This window comes from Manis javanica, chromosome 1 (assembly GCF_040802235.1).
Source record: "Manis javanica isolate MJ-LG chromosome 1, MJ_LKY, whole genome shotgun sequence".
Taxonomy (NCBI): domain Eukaryota; kingdom Metazoa; phylum Chordata; class Mammalia; order Pholidota; family Manidae; genus Manis; species Manis javanica.
In genome coordinates, this window is record NC_133156.1 from 212,131,720 (window position 1) to 212,153,507 (window position 21,788).

Consider the following 21,788-nt stretch of genomic DNA (forward strand, 5'->3'; position numbering starts at 1 on the left):
ATTCAGATGGCCAACAGACACATGAAAAGATGCTCCACATTGCTTGTCATCAGAGAAATGCAAATTAAAACCACAATGAGCTATCACCTCACATCAGTAAGGATTGCCACCATCCAAAAGACAAACAACAACAAATGTGGCGAGGTTGTGGAAAAAGGGGAACCCTCCTACACCTTTGGTGGGAATGTAAATTAGTTCATCCATTGTGGAAAGCAGTATGGAGGTTCCTCAAAATGCTCAAAATAGACATACCATTTGACCCAGGAATTCCACTTCTAGGAATTTACCCTAAGAATGCAGCACTCCAGTTTGAAAAAGACAGATGCACCCCTATGTTTATCGCTGCACTATTTACAGTAGCCAAGATATGGAAGCAACCTAAATGTCCATCAGTAGATGAATGGATAAAGAAGATGTGGTACATATACACAATGGAATATTATTCAGCCATAAGAAGAAAACAGATCCTACCATTTGCAACAACATGGATTGAGCTGGAGGGTATTATGCTCAGTGAAATAAGCCAGGTGGAGAAGACAAGTACCAAATGATTTCACTCATATGTGGAGTATAAGAACAAAGGAAAACTGAAGGCACAAAACAGCAGCAGAATCACAGAACCCAAGAATGGACTAACAGTTACCAAAGGGAAAGGGACTGGGGAGGACGGGTGGGAAGGGAGGGGTAAGGGCAGGAAAAAAGAAAGGGGGCATTACGATTAGCATGTGGGGCACGGGGAGGGCTGTGTAACACAGAGAAGACAAGTAGTGATTTTACAGCATCTTACTATGTTGATGGACAGTGACTGTGAAGGAGTATGTCGGGGGGACTTGGTGAAGCGGGGAGCCTAGTAAACATAATGTTCTTCATGTAATTGTAGATTAATGATACAAAAAAAAAAACACACCCTACTTGTCTTAGGTTTAAAAAGTGAAACCAGTGCCCATAGAGAATTTTACTGTTTAGGATAAGAGTGATTTGCTACCATGAAATAGTCCAGGGCTTCATCTTAACAGTATGCTTTGCCTTTTTAATGGGGGAAAAAAACCCACTGTTTGATAGCATGAACACTTGTACCTTTTTGAAATTTATCCCAAATGAACTTTTCTGAATCTCTCCTTAAAATAGGTAGTTTCAAAGTACCAAAACTTTCATGTCAGTAGGACCTTTCTTATTTTTCTTTACGGACTCTCTAAATGGTCATTGTTTATGTAAGAACTACTTCTCTATGTTAAATTTGTTGTACACTAAGTAAAAAGAACCAGTTGCAGAGTAGAATATATAGTACAATCCATTAAAAAACAAAACAAAACTCCTAACCTGTGGTACATATTATGTGCACAGAAAAAGGTAGGGGTATACAGCAAACTCTTAACGTGCTTAACTTCCAGCAAGGTGTTTTTGTTTTTTGCTTATGTGTTTTTTACCACTTTTGTGGTTTTTTTTTTAAACAATCATAGACTTAAATTTAAATCCAATAAGATGAAGTTAAGTGATTATAAAACCCTACCTTCCATCAGTAGATGAATGGATAAAGAAGATGTGGTGCATATACACAATGGAATACTATTCAGCCATAAGAAGAAAACAAATCCCACCATTTGCAACAACATGGATGGAGCTGGAGGGTATTATGCTCAGTGAAATAAGCCAGCCGGAGAAAGACAAGTATCAAATGATTTCACTCGTATGTGGAGTATAAGAACAAAGAAAAACTGAAGGAACAAAACAGCAGCGGAATCACAGAACCCAAGAATGGACCAGCAGTTACCAAAGGGAAAGGGACTGGGGATGATGGGTGGGAAGGGAGGGATAAGGGTGGGGGAAAAAGAAAGGGGGCATTATGATTAGCATGTATAATGTCGAGGGGGGGTATGGGGAGGGCTGTACAACACAGAGAAGACAAGTAGTGATTCTACAGCATCTTACTATGTTGATGGACAGTGACTATAATGGGGTTTTTTCGGGGGACTTGGTGAAGGGAGCCTAGTAAACATAATGTTCTGCATGTAATTGTAGATTAATGATATCAAAAAAAAGGAAAAACTCTACCTTCTCAAAAATATATAAAAATTAAATATTTGTTTTGTGTTATTTTGGTTCTTTGTAGTTTCCTTCCTAACTTAAGAGTAAAATATTATATTTCAAGTTAGCACACTGTCCTTTACTGGTGAATGGGACCATGCTCCATTCCTCCTCCAGTCCTTCCAATTTATAAAGTACTTATGCTGATTTAGACGGATTAGGGTAGATAGTTTGGTTGTATTTAATGTTTTCTTTAGTACCCTTGATCTTAAAAGTATATTCTACAAAAATTCATATAAAAATTAAATTTTCTAAACCATTCCCAGAAGTGAAAGAGTTTTTCCAATTGTTTTCAGCCCTTTTCTTAGGGAGTGAATAATGATGAAATATTGGACACTTAAATCAAATTTCCTTAATAGAGCTTATGTTTGAATCAGTCCTTTGTGCCCAGAAAGCTAAAGCAGCACTCAATGGAGCAGATATATATGCTGGATGTTGCACACTAAAAATCGAATATGCAAGGGTAAATATTATTTTTCAACACTTTGCCAAAGAAATATTTATGCTTTGGATATACAATTTGAACTTACTTTCTTTTAATCTTAACAGCCAACTCGTCTAAATGTTATTAGGAATGACAATGACAGTTGGGACTACACCAAACCATACTTGGGAAGACGAGGTAAGTATTTTATGCATTTTAGAATGTACTTAATACTGTTGACAAATTTTTACATACAGTTTCCTTTTCTGAGATAAGCTAGTTCATTCAATTGAAAACCTTGGTGAATGCTTCTGTTGCAAAAGGCCATGTAATGCTGGAAAATAACCTTGAACATTAGTGCCCCCTACTGGTTTGTACTGAGTTATTTATATTTAGTTCAACAAGGAGCCCCCATACAGGCACGCCCGCAGTTCAAGGACTTGCATTTCTCCAAGCAGCTCTCTCTCTTTGGAGGAGAGGAAACTGATTCAGAATATTCCTTACAAACTGCAAACTTGCACACTGCTTCTCTATGGAAAGGACTTTTCCCCCAAGCTGGACAAGGCATTAAGAAGGATAGAGGACTCCAGCAGGCTGACTCTACACTTCATCATGCACAACATCGGCATCAGCAAAAAGCCCTCTGAAAAACTCAGACTTGCAACTCACCTTGACTGCATACTGCATGCACCATCACCCCAAGTTTTTAAAGGAGGACACTTAACAATACTTCAGACTTGCATGGGATGAACACCATGATAGACTGTGCCCATTTATTCAAGTTGTATGTGTATATTGGTCTGATTTCCCATAAGGTTTCAGTTGCAGAATTTAAGACTTTTCACTAATGGATACTAGACTTTACCTACAATGTTGTAAATCTTAATGCCCGTTACTGTAATTGTTTGCAGCTTAGATTCAAATTGTTAATTGGCAAGTAACCAGGGCCAGTTTATCTGCAGGTCTTGGGAATTGATAATGCTCATCCAATCCACACAGATATTAAAGATAAAAGGATTAGAAAGGTGCACACTTGCTGCACTTAAAGTTTACTCTTTTGTTTTTGTTTTTTATCAATTGTGGACATTGAACAGCATAACATAATGATGAAAAGGTGCATTATATGTAAAAGGTGATTTTCTGTGTGGTTTTATTTTTGTAAAATGGCTGTTTATAAGTTGTTACTTTTTGTAACAATTAAAGGTTATCACTCATGTTAATTTGTGTAACTAGAAATTTTGACATTCCAAATGTAGGTGAAAGTAACATGTCTGTTCAAGGTAAAATATTTAAACTTGATAAATCTGAAAATAAGAGCATTTCATTTGAGATACATTTTCATCTATAACTTATAAATGCTATAGATGTATGAGCATAGATTTGATTGATAAAATTGTTCAACTAACTGTGTGGCAATTCTGGAATATACAAATTAAAATGTGGATCTTGTAAAAACAAGGGGGCTGCAGTATTGGCTACATCTCAACGATGATATCATTGGTTGAACCACATGTTGGAAATACCAAGATGAGTATGTCTGTAAAAGGCAATAAATAGAATTGTATGGCATCCAAAATATCTTGAGCAAGTAGTAGGGACTATAGTGCATGTGCTCTTGCCAAAAGAGACAATAAAAGAGAATATTATGATCCTATGCATATTCAAATATTTAGGACTTTTGATAATTGGCCCTGTTTAATATTCAGTTCTCAGTAAAATCATCTTGCCTTATGCACGGGGTTGCAAACAGTTTTGTTTTGTAATTCAGCTTTGGTGGACCCCAGTTTTTTCAGTACTCAAAGAAGAAATCTGCTTGGAATAGGCTTGGTGTAGTTGAATTACAGTATTAGAAAACAAAGCCTTAGTACTTAAACAGCAGAACAAGTGGTTGATGAGAAATCTCACTTCTGTCAAATTATAGTCAGTCATTGAACACTTGGTTTTTTGTTTTTTTTTCTTTACTCACTTGATAGTGATTTTTGGTTCAGTTTCTCCTAGTATCTCTTAAAACATTTGTAGAAATGCTTCTTTTAATAGTGTTTACATCTAAAATTTATACAAAGCCAGCTTAGATTAGATTTTCATACAAAGAATTGCATCCAGAAAAGTTTAGAAATCTGTAAGGTAGATAGTTAAATAGTGAAACATAATTAAAGGAAGTAAAACAAAACTTTTGTTGTTTATGCTTTCAAAGGAAGAGAATTCTTGCTTTCTGATTCCTTACAGATGTCTGTCTGGCAAGACCACGACGGTTTACGTTTTTGTTTTTGTGTTGATTTCAGCTTCCACTCAAGTTGATACTGAATTGTAACTTTCTGTCCCCCCCTCCAAAAAAGAGTGCTTTAATAAACAGCCTCATTTTTAAAAGTCCTTTTCAGGAGAAGTTACATTTTAATGTAAAAAATTCTTGGCCTAGACTCCAGAGAATCCTTCCAGAAATGTTGAGCAAAACTCATATATGTGCATCTTCCTGGGGAGAAGGTGCACAGCTTCCCATCAGATTTCAGATGAATCCAGGAAAGGTTACAAATCACTATTTATAGACTGGTGTGTTCAGCCTTTGGTGTCTGCACACTTCTGTTTTATGTGACCTTTTTTAGGTAGTAAATACTTCAAAGAAAGAATTATTATTGAGAATGTTTGCCTAAAAGACACTTTGGAGATCATCTACTCTATACTCTTTCATCTTATGAATGAAGATTGTTTCTGTGTTGATACAGCAAATTAGTGGATAAGTTAGAGTCGTCTGATTCACAATTCAGTGCTCTTTGCTTTATAGCACAGTTGACTGAATCTTTAAAACTGAGCCATGAAGACGTCATGGTGGTTTTGGTTTAAGATTCTTAGATCAGATAAGGAATTACTTTTAGTGTTTGGTGGCATGCTTAAGCAGAGGAACATTAACAGAATGAATTAGCAGACTGGATTGAATCAAGAAGAGTGAGACTTAAACCATGTTGCTGGAAGTCATGTAATGGATGAAGGAACTATGAGTGTTTAGACTGTAGAATAAATGACTGGGGAAGTGGAGGGAGGATCATCATAACTTTTAAGCATTTGAAAGAGTTTTTGGAGGGATACTAAGTCTGTGAGGACCTAAATGAGGTAAAATGTGGGTAGAGGAATAATTTTTATACAATATAAAAATTCATGTTCTCATGATTTACAACTAACTGAAAATGTTTGGGAGAGTAGTGAGTACCTTGTTAATTGGTTTGTGTAAGCTGAGGCTAGATGGTCCCAGCTGACAGGGATGGTGTAAAGGGAATTTATACACTGAATAGAAGCTGAACTAGCTGGCCTCCTAGGGTCCCTTTCAGTGCTACAACTTGGAATTGGCAATTAGTGATACTTTTACACTGAAGTGAAAATTAAAGTATTTCTCATCTCCCATAAACCTCATTTGTTTAGAGGACTAAGGATATATAGAAAGCCTCAATCTTTGAATTTTCAAAGATTAGATGACCAGATTCTTAGGATGCATTTAAAAAAAATCACATTAGACACTAAAGTTCGATCAGCAAACTCTCTAGAAGTACTGTACAATGATTTTCAGAATTTACTAACCAACATAGGAAGAGCTATTTAGAAACTTAAAAGTAATTGTTTTATTATTGATGTCTTAAATTAGATTTAGGGAAATTGGCATTCCTTCCCTGAAGATGTAGCTGGAGTAAAATTGCCCCAGGTGTGTTGTGGTGCTCTCACAATAATGTAGCCCCCTTGGTTAGTTTCATCTGGCATAAGTCAACTCGGGGTGGGTGCTGTAGTCTTGCCTGGTGTTAAGGTCTATAGACAATGACCAGTTCATGATACAACATGGCCCCGTGACGTGCCATCTCCCCGCTCCCAGTCAGTAGGTTTGTGAATATGTGTATATACATACGAAATGCTCTGTGTTTACTGATTGTGAAACCGTGTGACACAGGTTGTTGTTGGCTTATGCTGAACTGCTTGAAAGAAGCCCACTTTGAAAATGTGTTGCTGTTGAAGCTAATAGTATGATTCAGGTACTGTCCTTCAAAAGTACTGCACTTAAAGCTTGTTTTAAAGACATGTATTGGTAAAAACTTCTGTACAATGTCAAACTCTAGCATTGTGTACATTCATTTTCTGAAAAGTATCCATTCTTCCCTTAAATTTGAAAGTGTGATTGTATTTTGCATTTACCAAAAAGATATTTTCAAGTTAAGTGGAATTTGTTAGATAGAATTACTTTCTTAAGCTTTGGTGTTTGTATTCAAATTGGATATGAATGGGTGTTTAAAGTTAACCAGGAATCATATTTCTTTTATGAATTGTAATGGATGTTTTGAATGGGTGTTTCCCATGTGAGAACTCTGTTAAGTATCTGAGTCAAAATTGTTAAAACCATGTTTCTACTTTTGTGTCAGATAGAGGAAAGGGTCGCCAGAGACAAGCCATTTTGGGAGAACACCCTTCTTCGTTTAGACATGATGGCTATGGTAAGTTTGTCAAGGCAGAAGGAAGGTAGTATAGACAAACTATTAGAATTTTTTCATTTCTGATGAGGAATGGCACATTTCTCCTCTCTATATTTCCTGCTCACCTGACTTGGTTTATTTGGGATCAGTCCCATTTAATATACTCCTAAGGAGTTGTCCAAAATCCTTTGTTTTCTTAGGATATTGATGATATATCATATAATCCTGGTGATAAATGAGAACTATTGGTTGGGAATAGAAAGCTTTTTTATCATTATATTTTGTTTTGTTTTGGTTTGGTTTTGATTAGTAATAGGCCCTGGTTTGTTACAGGACCATAAATAAGTATTATTGGTCTGGTGAGTGTGTTTTCTTCTATTCTAGTCATGAATGAAGAGGTATTTTGAATAATGAAGAAAGAATGGGGTATTTGTCAAAAAGGGAACATGTTTCTGGTTAATACCCTTAATTCTTGTAGTTCTACAGTTGGTATTTTGGCTTTGGTTAAATTTGTTGGCATTTAATTCCTCTTTTAAAACTTAGTTTTAATGTTTGCTGTATTGATATTTAATGTTTGCTGTGTTGATAAAGTTAAGATTATGAAACCTGAAATAATAATCTACTCTAGGGAAAAGTTAGGTATCAGAGTATTGTCCTTGTAAGTAGATTTTGAGAATTGTTTCAGATAAGACTTAACTGGTTGTAAGTTTTGTGTTTTTAAATGTTTCTTAGCTTTTAGTAGTAGTTATTGACCCCACCCATTGTGTGGTTTAAAATTAAAGTACAATACTATTAGAATTGGTAGAAAATAGAAATGCTGGGATTTATCATTGAAAAGCCCCTGCATTGCCTGTTTTCCAGAATGTTTTCAGATTGCCTCATGCTTGATGACCATTCTTAGCTGTGAATTTTGGCTTATTTTTCTCATGTCTTTTTTTGAGCTCCATGAATTTATTATCTGTGTGTGTGTATTTGTGTTTCTACAGTAGTCTATATGGCAGAAGAGATTGAAATAATCTCTGTGTTGTATCAGAATAGTAAGTGTGGTACTGAATGAAAATCTTACTATAGCCCTTTCAGTGAGTGTGTTTCTTGGTCATTTTCCTTAGTTATTTAACAGAGTAAATATCATATATAGTCGCATGGGTAGTTCTGATCCTACAGGAAAGAAACACTTATTGTTAGGAGGTTTGCGTTATGGAGAGGTACAAGAGAATTGCTAATCACAAGTTTGGAGTGTAGTTGTGAAGTCTATCAATGTGTCATGGCAGTCAGCTGAAGGCTAAAAATTAAAGGTTTTACCAAAGGGACTAGAAAAATGTGAAGGACAAAGAACTCTACTGTGGTATTCCTTGATGTGTTGACACAGACTATTTTCTCAGTATTGGTTTGCAGGTTTGCCTTCCTGTATAAAATATATTTCACTGAAAAACTATAAACAAAAAGACATTGAATATCCTAGAGGAACTTTATAGTTTATAGTTTTAAAAAATTCTTTGTCAGTTTCATGCCCTAATTTATTTAAAGTGTTAGCATGTGTATACATTTTAAAATGTAAACTTAAAGAGAGGTGCAAAATTCTTTGGAGTGATGGTTGTAACACAGGGGTCACTCAAGCTCTGGAGAGTCCTCTGAGGAAGACTGGTTGTGGTGGGGCTGTGTAGGGGCATCCATTCTGAACTATGTCCATTGAAACATTTAAGTCTGAGGATAATTTTTTTTTTATTCTTCTAGGGAAGCAAGCAGAATAAGGTATGAGAGAGATGAATAAAAAGAGGTAGGGAAGTAAGATGAGGAAATTGGGAGAAGCAAGGAAGATGGGAGTGGGTGCTAATGATACTGAGCCTTTTTACAAATACTGCAGATCACAGCTGAATCCCTTCAGACTGGCATTTCAGCAGAACAAATTTATTTGCATTTTGGTGTCATATCATAGTTGGTTTTTCCTTTTATGATGATATGTAAGAGAAAGAAGGAGTAGGACATGTTTAATTAATTAAATGCATTCATTGGTTTATTATAACAGTACAAATCTGTACTTTCAAAATTCTCTAAATCATTCAATTTGGGAAGCCCAGCCCTATATGATGGACTGTTGGTAGAAAAGCCTTCATATTTGAAAAGTGACAAAAATGAATATACATATTTATTTGCTGTGAGTCCCAAGAAAAGTTTGTGCATTAATTGCTTACTTCTTTGGTTATGATTCCAGGACCAAAGGTTTTAAATTATCAATGATAGGAAATGCCTTTGAAATGTTAATGATGCCATTTATGTCCCGTTTTTCCACATAGTAAATTTTTTAAATACCTGAAGTGTTAGTTTTTTAATCACCAAAAACTTTTTGCACGGACTTTTTTACATATACAGAAAGCTTTTAAAATACTTGGATTTTTAAAATCTTCTTAAACAATATAGGCAACAATTTAAATAGTGTAGGTAACAATTTAATTCTGGTGGCTCAAGGTCATAATTACAAACATCGTTTATTCTCTTGCGTTGAATTCGATTGGGACCTAAGGCAGTGGATCTCAAAGGTTTTGGACCTTGGCCAACTTAAGTACAATGTTAGTTTCCACTGCCCATCTATGACAAATCTTTCCACTTTACATGAAAAAGAAAATTTAGTGATAATAGTAAGTGTTATTACTGTATAAGCATGTGGTGGTAGTAGGGTGGCAATATAATATGTATACCTACATTTGCAGTAGGGTAAGAATGATTGGTTTCTGAGCCCAGTGTATATATAACAGTCTAAATTAGAGGCCAAATATGTATTAAGCTTTTAGCAAGTAACTCTCGTCCATGTGCTATGTTTTGATAAACTTTCCATTATCAGCAAGAAAAGCAGTTGAAAACCATGACCAGTTTAAGGCAGTACTGATGATTATGCATTGATAAGGTATTTCTCCATAAAATTGCAGGAATTCACGCTGTATATGCTCAGTGGTAATGTTGCTGTGTCATGAATGGCAGCTATATTTAAAATACTGATACTGAATTGAGTCCACATAAATTCTAATAGCCTGTTCCAAAATATAGTAGTCCTTAGTAACTTACCTAGTAGATGACAAGTGTCCCTTATCTTTCATAAAAATGAAAGTCAGTAGCATTACATACTCTTATTTCTTGAGAAACGAGCAAAGGACTTGGGTTTTTGGATTTCTTGCACATCAGGAGAACCTTTTCATATACCCCAGAGTATGCTTCTGTAATTACTACCACAGGAGCACCTAAAATGTGTGAATTTGTATTTTTGAGCTACATCTATCCATCTTAGTTGCATCATTTGAGTTCTTATTGCCTCTCTTCTTGCTGCAGTAAATGTGCCCTATGCTGCTTTTCACATCATAGTTTCTCTAGACTCCCTCATTGCTGTCTATTTATTACCTCCAGCTTTATTTTCTTGTTACGTCTAATCTTTTATGGATGGGAAAACCAGATAAAGTAATTTAGAACTACTCTAAAGTTAGCAAATTGATTTTTAATAAGGACTCTCAGTATAAGAGACACAGATTTATGTGCATTTCTGTGACAATAATTTCAGATACTCAGGCATTATTTTCTTCTGGGTTCCTGATGTTTCAAATAATGGAGATGCTGAATAATGACACCTCTGAGTTTGTGAGGTATCAACTCGATTAGGGTTTTAGTTTCCTAAATTAGAATTAAGGGAATAAAATACCAACCTGAAACAATGTGTTGCAGTAAAACATATTCAAGGAGACTACTTTTCAGTGGAACTATAGATGTTCTCTTTGTTATGTCTGTATAGAGAGTTTCCTAGATTTCACTGTATATTTTATTGTTTATCCTCCAAAAGATGTTAGCAGAAGGTTTTTTTTTTTTTATTTGAGGTGTAATTTATAGTAGTTCAGAGTTTTACCTTGATTTTCCCCTTTTACCTATGGCCTTATATACTTTTTGTTAAAACTACTATGTTTTAAAAATATAATTTAAAGCCTGATGTATGCAGGTGTGTGAAGGTCAATGTATATTGCATCTGGTACAAATAAATACAGATTTTATTAATTCCCACAGGTTATAACTGAATATTAACACATTTACGTTTTTCTTGGACATACATTAAACTATTATAAGAGTTCTGTGTGTATGTGGTAAAGTGTATCTGCTGAAGTTGTGTTTTGTTTTGTTTTGATCATTTTTATAGGATCTCATGGTCCATTATTGCCTTTACCAAGTCGATACAGAATGGGTTCTCGAGATACACCTGAGCTTGTTGCATATCCGTTACCGCAGGCATCTTCCTCTTATATGCATGGAGGAAATCCCTCTGGTTCAGTTGTGATGGTTAGTGGATTACATCAGCTAAAAATGAATTGTTCAAGAGTCTTCAACCTATTCTGCTTGTATGGAAATATTGAAAAGGTAAGTTTCATTTTATATTAATTTACCTTGCTAAGATATCTAGTAGAAAGATCTGGAAAGGCTACAAATATATGTCTTATCCTTGTATTCAGAACATATAAATTCTTTCAGTAAGCTGAAAATCCGTTAGTAGGGACTTGAGAAATTTTTTGTTGGTAAGTAATCAGTACAGGTTGTTGGTATTAGAAATAATTGAAAATAGTACAGTTGACCCTTGGACAGCATGATTTGAGCTGTATAGGTCCACTTACATGTGGGTATTTTTCCATATTGGAAAATTTTTTTGAGATTTGTTACAATTTAAAAGAACTTGTAGAGAACCATGTAGTCTACAAACACTGAAAAATTTTGGAAAAAGGTATGTCATGAATGCATAAAATATATGTAGATATTAATTTATCATTTACTACCATAAAATCAACAGGGTATTAGTAGTTGTTTTTGGAGAATCAGAAGTTGTATATGGATTTTTGACTGTAAGGGTTGGTATACTAACCCATGAGTTGTTCAGGGGTCAGCTACAGTTTAATAATTTATTAGAGTATATAGGCATAAAGCTATATTTAGCATTTAACATGCTGAACTATGAAATTTGAAAGAGCACTTTCATGGAGCTAGGATATGTTAACATGTCTCAGAGCGTGGTCCCAAGTTACGAATTTTAGGAGAGTTCTAGACTTATATACTTGCCACCCAAATACTAGAGTTCTAGTGTCTTCTGAGGAACAGTGTGCTTTTAACTCAGTTGGTTTCAAACTGACTGCCTTTGATAGAATGTATCCAAAATTTTCAGTCTGGAGACTTATGCTCAAAAAGTAACAAAACATATAAATTGTACACGTTTTGAAGATCTTTAAAATTGTAACTTTATTTTCAACAGATAACTCTGCGGTTTCCCCAGATCTTGATGTTTTGTTCATTGATGTCTCATAAATACTTAGACTAGTCCCTGTCACAGTAGATGGTGAATTATTTTTGAGAGAATGCCGGAAAATTTAACTTGTGAGATGATTAGTAGTATTAAGTTTCTTGATACACTCGCTAACTTGAATTTCAGAACTGCTAATGTTATTTTCCTGTTCTTTTAAATGACTGTAATGTTCTTTTCACAACAACAAAAAAATACAAGTGTGTGAATCTTAAGTGTGTGAGGGGGGAGCGTAGCTTCAGAAGTTGGTACTCTTAATTCTAAAGCTGCCTTAATATGTGGAAGCAGCTGGAGAATCTCTGAAACAAGAATTCCCTCAACATAACTGTTAGACAGCATTTTTAAAAAGAAAAGAAAGAAAACCCCACATTTGGTCTAGGGGATAACATATGGCAATATTTATGCTTATATAATTAGTCAGTAATGTATGCTTATATAGCTAGCCAATAATATGTTGTGCTTTTCACATGTGTAGACAACCAGAATCAGGCAGTTTAATCAACATCTTTACTAGACTTTGTCATTTGTGTTTTAAACTAATTGTCTCATGATTTAAAAACCTGAGTCATTTTGACTAATAAAACTTAAGTTTTCTATATGTTATTTGAACAATTCCAGTCTCTTACTCCATATCTCAAAAATTATTAAACATTTTAAATGATATGTTATTAAATTCAGCCATCATAATCCTTTAAAGAAATACATATATTAATATTTCCTAACTTTTTTTAGATTTACCTACGTAAGATTTGCATATTTAATATTTATATATATTTAGTCATTATTAGATTTGTATATTCATTGGATTAAATCAAAGGAGACAAATTTTGCTCATAAGAAGACAGTTGATTGCAAATGAAGCTGAAAAGTCCTCCTGCAGCTGAGTTTCATTCAAGTACAGGTGCAGTGTAAACATGCTTAGGATAGCCCATTAAAATTGATAGTTATGATGGTGGATATAGATGCTATGTTGCATTTATTGGATAAATACATTCCCAGTATTCCTTTGAGGTTAACAGATAAGAAAGACGTATGTTCAAGGTGTCATGGGTGTTTGTTACTTAATAGCTATGTAGGAACTTCCCTTGGGGCAGGCCCTATGCTGAATGATTATCATACTTTATCCCATCTAACCCTTACAGCATTTATATGCAAAAATTCGAATAATGTGAGAGGATAAGTCATGAAAACTTGTGAACTATTGCCTATTTTTTTGATTTGCCCATCTTAAGCCTTCCTGCTGGCAATGCTATCTTTTTATTTTTTTAAGTCCAATTTATTGATTTTTTTCCTTTTAAAGACTGGTTTTATCATTTGTAAAAACCCTTCAACAAGCCCTAGAATCTGAAGATTTTATCCCATAATATATTCCAAAAGTTTTATGGTTTTAACTTTTATATAAATCTATCATCCATTTGGATTTAATTTTTTTTAAATAACCTTTTATTCACATAGAAACAACATCTGCATTTTAAAACTAGAAAAAGAACACATACAAAAGTAGTTTACATTTCCACCATCCAGAGATGCTCAATGTCACTGTGAATGTAGAGTTAGTCTTCCACATTTGAAAATGGTATTATATCTAAGTTTTGTAAGCTGTTTTAATGAGATGTGATCTCTGCCTATGTTCAGATTTTTCCAATTCACCTAAAAACGTAGCAATGTTTGTGTTTTTTTAATTAAGATTTCACATGAAAAACATTGTGCTTATGACATTCACCCATATTATCAAGTCGCCCCCACCCCATTGAAGTCACTGTCCATCAGTGAAGTAAGATGCCACAAAGCCATTACTTGTCTTCTCTGCTACACTGTCTTCCAGGTGACCCCACACACACCATGTGTACCAGTTGTAATACCCCTCAATCCAATTCTCTCTTCCTTCTCACCCACCTTCCCCGACCCCTCCCTTTTGGTAACTGCTAGTTCCTTCTTGGAGTCTGTGAGTCTGCTGCTGTTTTGTTCCTTCAGTTTTGCTTTGTTGTTATATTCCACAAATGAGGGAAATCATTTGGCACTTGTCTTTCTCCAGCTGGCTTATTTCACTGAGCATAATACTCTCTAGCTCCATCCATGTTGTTGCAAATGGGAGGATCTGTTTTGTTCTTATGGCTGAATAATATTCCATTGTGTATATGTACCACATCTTCTTTATCCATTCATCTATTGATGGACACTTAGGTTGCTTCCATATCTTGGCTATTGTAAATAGTGCCGCAATAAACATAGGGGTGCATGTGTCTTTTTGAATCTGAGATTTTGTTTCCTTTGGGAATTCCCGGGTCAAATGGTATTTCTAGTTTTAGTTTTTTGATGAACCTTCATCTTGCTTTCCACAGTGGTTGAACTAATTTACTTTCCACCAACAGTGTAGGAGGTTTCCTCTTTCTCTGCGTCCTCACCAGCATTTGTTGTTGTTTGTCTTTTGGATGTTGGCCATCCCAGCTGGTGTGAGGTGATATCTCATTGTGGTTTTAATTTGCATTTCTCTGATGATTAGTGATATGGAGCATCTTTTCATATGCCTGTTGGCCATCTGTATTTCTTCTTTGGAGAAGTGTCTGTTCATATCCTCCACCCATTTTTTAATTGGGTTATTTGCTTTTTGGGTGTTGAAGCATGTGAGTTCTTTATATATTTTGGATGTTAACCCCTTGTCGGATTTGCAGTTTACGAATATATTCTCCCATACTGTAGGATGTGTTTTTGTTATGCTGATGGTGTTCATTTGCTGTACAGAAGCTTTTAAGTTTGATGTAGTCCCATTTGTTCATTTTTGCTTTTGTTTCCCTCACCCGAGGAGATGTGTTCAGAAAAAAGTTGCTTATATTTATATTCAAGACATTTTTGCCTATGTTTCTTCTAAGAGTTTTATGGTTGCATAACTTACATTCAGGTTTTTGATCCATTTTGAATTTACTTTTGTGTATGGAGGTAGACAATAATCCAGTTTTATTCTCTTAATGTAGCTGTCCAGTTTTGCCAAAACCAGTTGTTGAAGAGGCTGTCCTTTCCCCATTGCATATCCATGACTCCTTTATTGTATATTAATTGACCTTATATGCCAGGGTTTATATCTGGGCTCTCTGTTCTGTTCCATTGATCTATGAGTCTGTTCTTATACCAGTACCAAATTGTCTTGACTACTGTGGCTTTGTAGTAGAGCTTGAAGTCAGGGAGTGTAATCCCCCAGCTTTGTTACTCCTTCTCAGAATGCTATGACTCTCTTTTGTGGTTCCATATGAATTTTAGAACTATTTGTTCAAGTTTGTTGAAGATTGTTATTGGTATTTTGATAGGGATTGCATTGAATCTGTAGATTGCTTTAGGCAGGCTGGCCATTTTGATAATATTAATTCTTCCTATGCATGAGCATGGGATGTATTTCCATTTATTGATGTGTTTAATTTCTCAAATGAGTGCCTTGTAGTTTTCAGGGCATAGGTCTTTCACCTCCTTGGTTAGGTTTATTCCTAGGTATTTTATTTTTGATGCAACTGTGAATGAAATTGTTTTCCTGATTTTTCTTTCTGCTAGTTCATCATTAGTGTATAGGAATGCAACAGATTTCTGTGTTTAATATTGTATCCTTCAACTTTGCTGAATTCAGCTATTTTAGTAGTTTTCAGTGCATTCTTTAGGGTTTTTTATGTACATGTCGTCTGCAAACAGTGACAGTTTAACTTCTTCCTTACCAACCTGGATGCCTTTTATTTCTTTGTGTAGTCTGATTGCTGTGGCTAGGACCTCCAGAACTATGATGTGGGGGAGTGGGTGGGCATCCTTGTCTTGTTCCTGATCTTAAAGGAAAATTTAATTTATTTCTGCTCTTATCTTTATTATGTCCTTCCATCCACTGACTTTGTGCCTCATTTGTTCTTTTTCTAGTTTCATTAATTGTGAGTTTAGACTGTTCATTTGGGATTATTCTTTCCTGAGGTATGCCTGTATTGCAATATACTTCCCTCTTAGCACGGCCTCCACTGCATCCCACAGATTTTACAGTGTTGAGTTATTGTTTTCATTTTTCTCCATATATTACTTGATCTCTGTTTTTATTTGATCATCAATCCATTGATTGTTTAGGAGTATGTTGTTGAGCCTCCATGTGTTGTGGGCTTTTTGGTTTTCTTTGCATCATTTATTTTTGTGGTCTGAGAAGCTGATTGGTACAATTTCAATCCTTCTGAATTTACTGAGCCTCTTTTTGTGGCCTAGTATATGATCTATTCTTGAAAATGTTCCATGTGTACTTGAGGAGAATGTGTTATCCTGCTGCTTTTGGGTGTAATGTTCTGTAGATGTCTATTAGGTCCATCTGTTCTAATGTGTTGTGCAGTGCCTCTGTCTCCTTACTTATTTTCTGTCTGGTTGACCTGTCCTTTGGAGTGAGAGAGGTGTGTTGAGGTCTCCTAAAATGAATGCATTGCGTTCTGTTTCCCCCTTTAATTCTGTTAGTATTTTTTTCACATATGTAGGTGATCTAGGTGATCCTGTGTTGGGTGCATAGATATTTATAATGGTCATATTCTCTTGTTGGACTGACCCCTTTATCACTATGTAGTGTCATTTGTCTCTTGTTACTTTCTTTGTTTTGAAGTCTATTTTTTATGATACAAGTATTGGAACTCCTGCTTTTTTCTCCCTATTAATTGCATGAAATGTCTTTTTCCATTCTTTCACTTTTAGTCTGTGTATGTCTTTGGGTTTGAAGTGAGTCTCTAGTAGGCAGCATATAGACGAGTCTTGCTTTTTTATCCATTCAGTGACTCTATGTCTTTTGATTGGTGCATTCAGACCATTTACATTTAGGGTGATTATGTGTAGATATGTACTTATTGCCATTTCAGGCTTTAGATTAGTGGTTACCAAAGGTTCAAGGGAAGCTTCTTTACTATCTAACACTCTAACTTAACTCACTTAGTATGCTATTACAAACACAACTAAAGGTTCTTTTTTTTTCTTTTTCCTCCTTTTTCTTCCTCCTCCATTCTTTATATACTAGGTAACATATTCTGTTGCCTTTGTGTATCCTTTGACTGACATTGGGGGTAGTTGATTTAATTTTGCATTTGCTTTTTTTCATTTGCTTAGTAATTAATTGTTCTACTTTATTTACTGTGGTTTTGTTTTCTCTGGTGACAGCTAGTTAGCCTTAGGAACACTTCCATCTATAGCAGTCCCTCCAAAATACACTGTAATGTGGGAGGTAAATTCTCTCAATTTTTGCCTATCTGGAAATTGTTTAATCTCTCCTTCAGACTTAAATGATAACCTTGCCAGGTAGAGTATTCTTGGTTCAAGGCCCTTCTGTTTCATTGCATTAACTATATCATGCCATTCCCTTCTGGCCTGTAAGGTTTCTGTTGAGAAGTCTGATGATAGCCTGATGGGTTTTCCTTTGTATGTGATCTTTTTTCTCTCTCTGGCTGCTTTTAATACTCTGTCCGTCCTTATCCTTGTTCTTTGCCATTTTAATTATTACATGTCTTGGTGTTGTCCTCCTTGGGTCCCTTGTGTTGGGAGATCTATGCACCCTCCATAGCCTGAGAAACTATCTCCTTCCTCAGATTGGGGAAGTTTTCAGCAATTACTTCCTCAAAAGACACTTTCTATCCCTTTTCCTCTCTTCTGCTCAAACCCCTATAATGCAAATACTGTTCCATTTGGATTGGTCACACAGGTCTATCAATATTATTTTATTTCTAGAGATCCTTTTTTCTCTCTGTCCCCAGCTTCTTTGTATTCCTGTTCTCTGATTTCATTTGCCGTCTCCTCTACTTCACGTAATCTTCTTTTAAATCCCTTCATTGTATGTTTCATTTCAGATACTGTATTTTTCAAAGTTTCTGTCTCATTCTTGAATTCCTCCCTGAGATCTTGACTATTTTTCTGTAGCTACATGAGCATGTTTATGATTTTTATTTTGATATCGCTTTCAGGAAGATTGCAGAGTTCAGTTTCACTTGGTCCTCTTTCTGGTATTTGTGGGATTTGGGTTTGAACCAGGTTCTTTTGATGTTTCATATTTGTAGGTGGCACCCCCTAGTGCACAGAAGCTCTACTGTGCAGCTGCTCAGACCCTAGAGCGATGGCGGGGATTGCAGGTGAGGAGCGCTGGTCCCTGCCTGGGAGGAAAGAGCTCTTTCCTGCTTCCCAGCTGCAGTGCCTGCCTCCATTGCCAGGTTCAGTGGGCCAAGCACGCAGGGAGGATCTTCTGTGCTATGTACTTGTAGCTGCTGTAAGTGGGGGCTGTCCTCTGGCTGGCCTGGCACTGTGGTAGGTGCAGCTGGTTTGTGAGGCGGTGCTGGCCAGGAGGAAGGAGGGGCAGGCTACGTATCACGATGGGGCTTTTAGAGCTGTGAAGCCAGGGGCATGGAGCGTCTGAAGATCCTGAAAACTCTCAATCTGTTGGGCTGAGTTCACTGGGACAATTTTGTTCACCTGTCATTTCTCCTGAGCAGTAAGCTCTGTGCATTTCTTGCCCCTTAGCAGCCCTTGTGCTGTTAGGAAGTCTCTCTGAGTGCCTGCCTTTCTTTCATCCCAGAGCAGCAAGTTGTGTGTACCTGTTCTCCACAAGTGACTGGAATCTCAGTCTCTCCAAGTAGTCTGCCTGTCTTAGTTTTCCAACCACACTAATCTCCAGAGCAGCATGTAATGTAGGTTCATGCTCCCAGTGCAGATCTCCAGGGCTGGGTGTTCAGCAGTCCTAGGCCTCCACTCCCTGTCTGCTCTGTTTCTCTTCCTCCCACTGGGGAGCTCGTGTGGGGGAAGGGCTTGGGTCCCACTGGATCATGGCTTTGTGTTACTTGACCCTTTTCTGTGAGGTCTGCTGTGTTCCCTAGGTAGGCAGTCTGCCACAGCCTTCTTTCCTGTTACTCTTTGAGGATTAGTTGTATTTGCTATATTTTCATATTATATGTGGTTTTGGAAGGAGGTTTCTGTCTCACCTCTCATACTGCCATCTTTTTTTTTTTTTTTTTTTTTTTTGGATTTAAATTTTGAATGAGATGTAAAGTTTAGGTCATGGTTCATTTGGGGGAATGGGAGTAGTAGAACTATGGGTTTCTATCCAATAATTCCAGCACAATTTGTTTAAAAGATAACCCACTGAATTATTTTTGCAACTTTGTCAAAAATAGGTTGGCTATACTTGTACAAGGCTATTTTTTAAGACTTCTATAGATCTGTGCATCTATTTATGCACATGATTAATGACTACAGCTATGCAACAGTCCAGAAATTGGATAGAATTTTATTCTTTTTCAGAATTACTTTATTTTTCTAGTTCTTTTGTTTTTCCACATATTTTGGAATAATGTATCTACAGAATATCTTGTGATTTTGATAGCAATTGAGTTCAACCTGTGTGTCAATTTAGGGAGAATTAACATCTATGTTCATTCTTCTACTACATGACAACAGTATGTCTCTCCTTTTATTTTGATTTTCTTTTATTTCTTCATCAGAGTTTTATGTATTCTCCCATTGTTGGGTGAAGTGTTCTGTAAGTATCTTCAAGATCCTTTTGGTTAATGTTGAGTTATTCTGTATCCTTGCTGATGGGTATTGAAGTCTCCAACTGTAGATTTGTCTGTCTTTACCATCAGTTGTATCCGTCTTTCCTGTTGTTTGCTGAATACACATTTAGGATTGTTATGTTTACTTCGTAAATTGATCCTTTCATTATTATGTAATATCCCTACCCACCCCAAACATGGTAAATATCTTTGCTCTGAATCTTACATTATTACTAATATCATCATTCCTGCTTTCTTTTGATTAATGTTCATATGGCTAATATTTTAACATCCTTTTACTTTCAACGTACTTTTATAATTGTTAGAACTAAATTTCTTATAGACAGCAAGTAATTGGGTAATGTATGTTTGTCCACCTTGCCTGTCTGTTGTTTAACTGATATACTTTGACCATTTATATAGAATTTAATTGTTGATATATTAGGACTTAGTTATGTCTTTTTATTTTTTGTTTTATGTTTTTTCTTTTCTCTGTTTTTCATTTCTCTGTTTTCTTGCCATCCTGTGAATTAAATTTGTTGTAGAATTCTACTGTAGTCTGAAAGTTTGTGTCTCTCCAAAATTCTATGTTGAAATCCTTATCCCCAGAGATGATGATGTTAGGGAAGGGGGCCTTTGGGAAGTGCTTAGGTTATGAGGGTAGAGCCTTCCTGAATGGCATTAGTGCCTTAGAAGCTCCAGAGAAATCTTTAGCCCTTTTCATCATGTGAGGAAACAGAGAGAAGGTGCCAGCTATGAACCAAAATGAGGGCCCTCATCAAGTGCAACCACACTGGTGCCTCCAGAACTGTGAGATATAAGTTGCTGTTGTTTATAAGCTACCCAGTCTGTGGTATTTTGTTTTAGCAACCCAAATGGACAAAGAAAAGTTCCATTTTGACTTACGTATAATGTTTGTGAGTACATAACTTTGCATAAACTACTGTAGTGGTTGCTGTGGGTGTCATATTAATGTGTCAGTCATTTTACCAGTTTAGTGAAGTATAGAAACCTTACCTCTGTTTACATGATTTTTTGCCATCATTTATAATACAATTTATATATTAAGTGTATGTGTGTATACATATATATAACATTCTATTAATCTATATAATTGCCTTCAATAGTTCTTATACATACACTGAGAACTACAGAAATACAATTCTTGCTTTAATCACTAAACACAATTTAGAGAATTCAAGAAGAAAAGGAAGGTCTATTATGTTTACCCAGATTTTATTTTTTGTTCTTTCTTCTTCACTGATGGTCCAAGATTCTTTCTTTCATCCTTTTTCAAGAACTTCCTTTAGCCATTGTTTTAGATAGACTGATGACAAATTCTCTTAGTTTTCCTTCTACTGAAAATGTCTTGATTTCCTCTTCATTGCTGAAGAATATTTTCATTGGGTATATAACACCAGGTTGACAGTTCTTTTCTTACAGTACTTGAAAACTGCTGTGGCTTCTATGGTTTCTAATGAGAAATCTACTGTCATCAATTTGGTGTGCTCCTCTACGTAGTATCATTTCTCTCTGGTGGCTTTCAAGATTTTTTATTTCTGTCTTAAACTTACAGAAGTTTGAAAATGTGTGTTTCTGTGAATTTCTCTGACTTTCCTGCTTGAAGTTTGCTCAGCTTCTTGAATCTGTGGGATTATGCTTTTTTCCACATTAAGGAAATTTTCAGCCACTTTTTCAGCCCTTCATTCTCTTTTCTGTGATTATGATGACATCTGTGTTAACTCTTTTGTAATAGTCCAACAAGTGCCTGTGGCTCTGTTCATTTTTGTTTTTCAGTCAATTTTTTCCTCTGTTGGTCACATTGGGTAATTTCTATCATTCCTTTTTCAAATTCACTAATTTATTCCTCTGTTATTTTATTCTGTTGATCTCATCTACTGAATTTTTTTTAAAGTTCATTTATTAGATTTTTTCAGTTCTTTTTGATTCTCTTTTATATCTTCTGTTTCTTTTGGAAATCTCTTTTTCTTTGC

At 35.7% G+C, this 21,788-nt stretch overlaps 1 protein-coding gene across 2 annotated transcripts in view; it reads left to right on the forward strand.

Moving 5' to 3' along the window:
- HNRNPLL (heterogeneous nuclear ribonucleoprotein L like) overlaps window positions 1–21,788 on the forward strand; it is a 54,051-nt gene that overhangs the window by 27,140 nt on the left and 5,123 nt on the right. The window contains exons 5-8 of one of the 2 annotated variants that reach the window (XM_073214226.1): window positions 2,452–2,548; window positions 2,635–2,707; window positions 6,904–6,975; window positions 11,126–11,343. In XM_073214226.1, the coding sequence (XP_073070327.1) occupies window positions 2,452–2,548; window positions 2,635–2,707; window positions 6,904–6,975; window positions 11,126–11,343 (460 nt within the window). The remainder of the gene's footprint in view (window positions 1–2,451; window positions 2,549–2,634; window positions 2,708–6,903; window positions 6,976–11,125; window positions 11,344–21,788) is intronic. The other variant, XM_073214228.1, reaches the window with a different exon arrangement.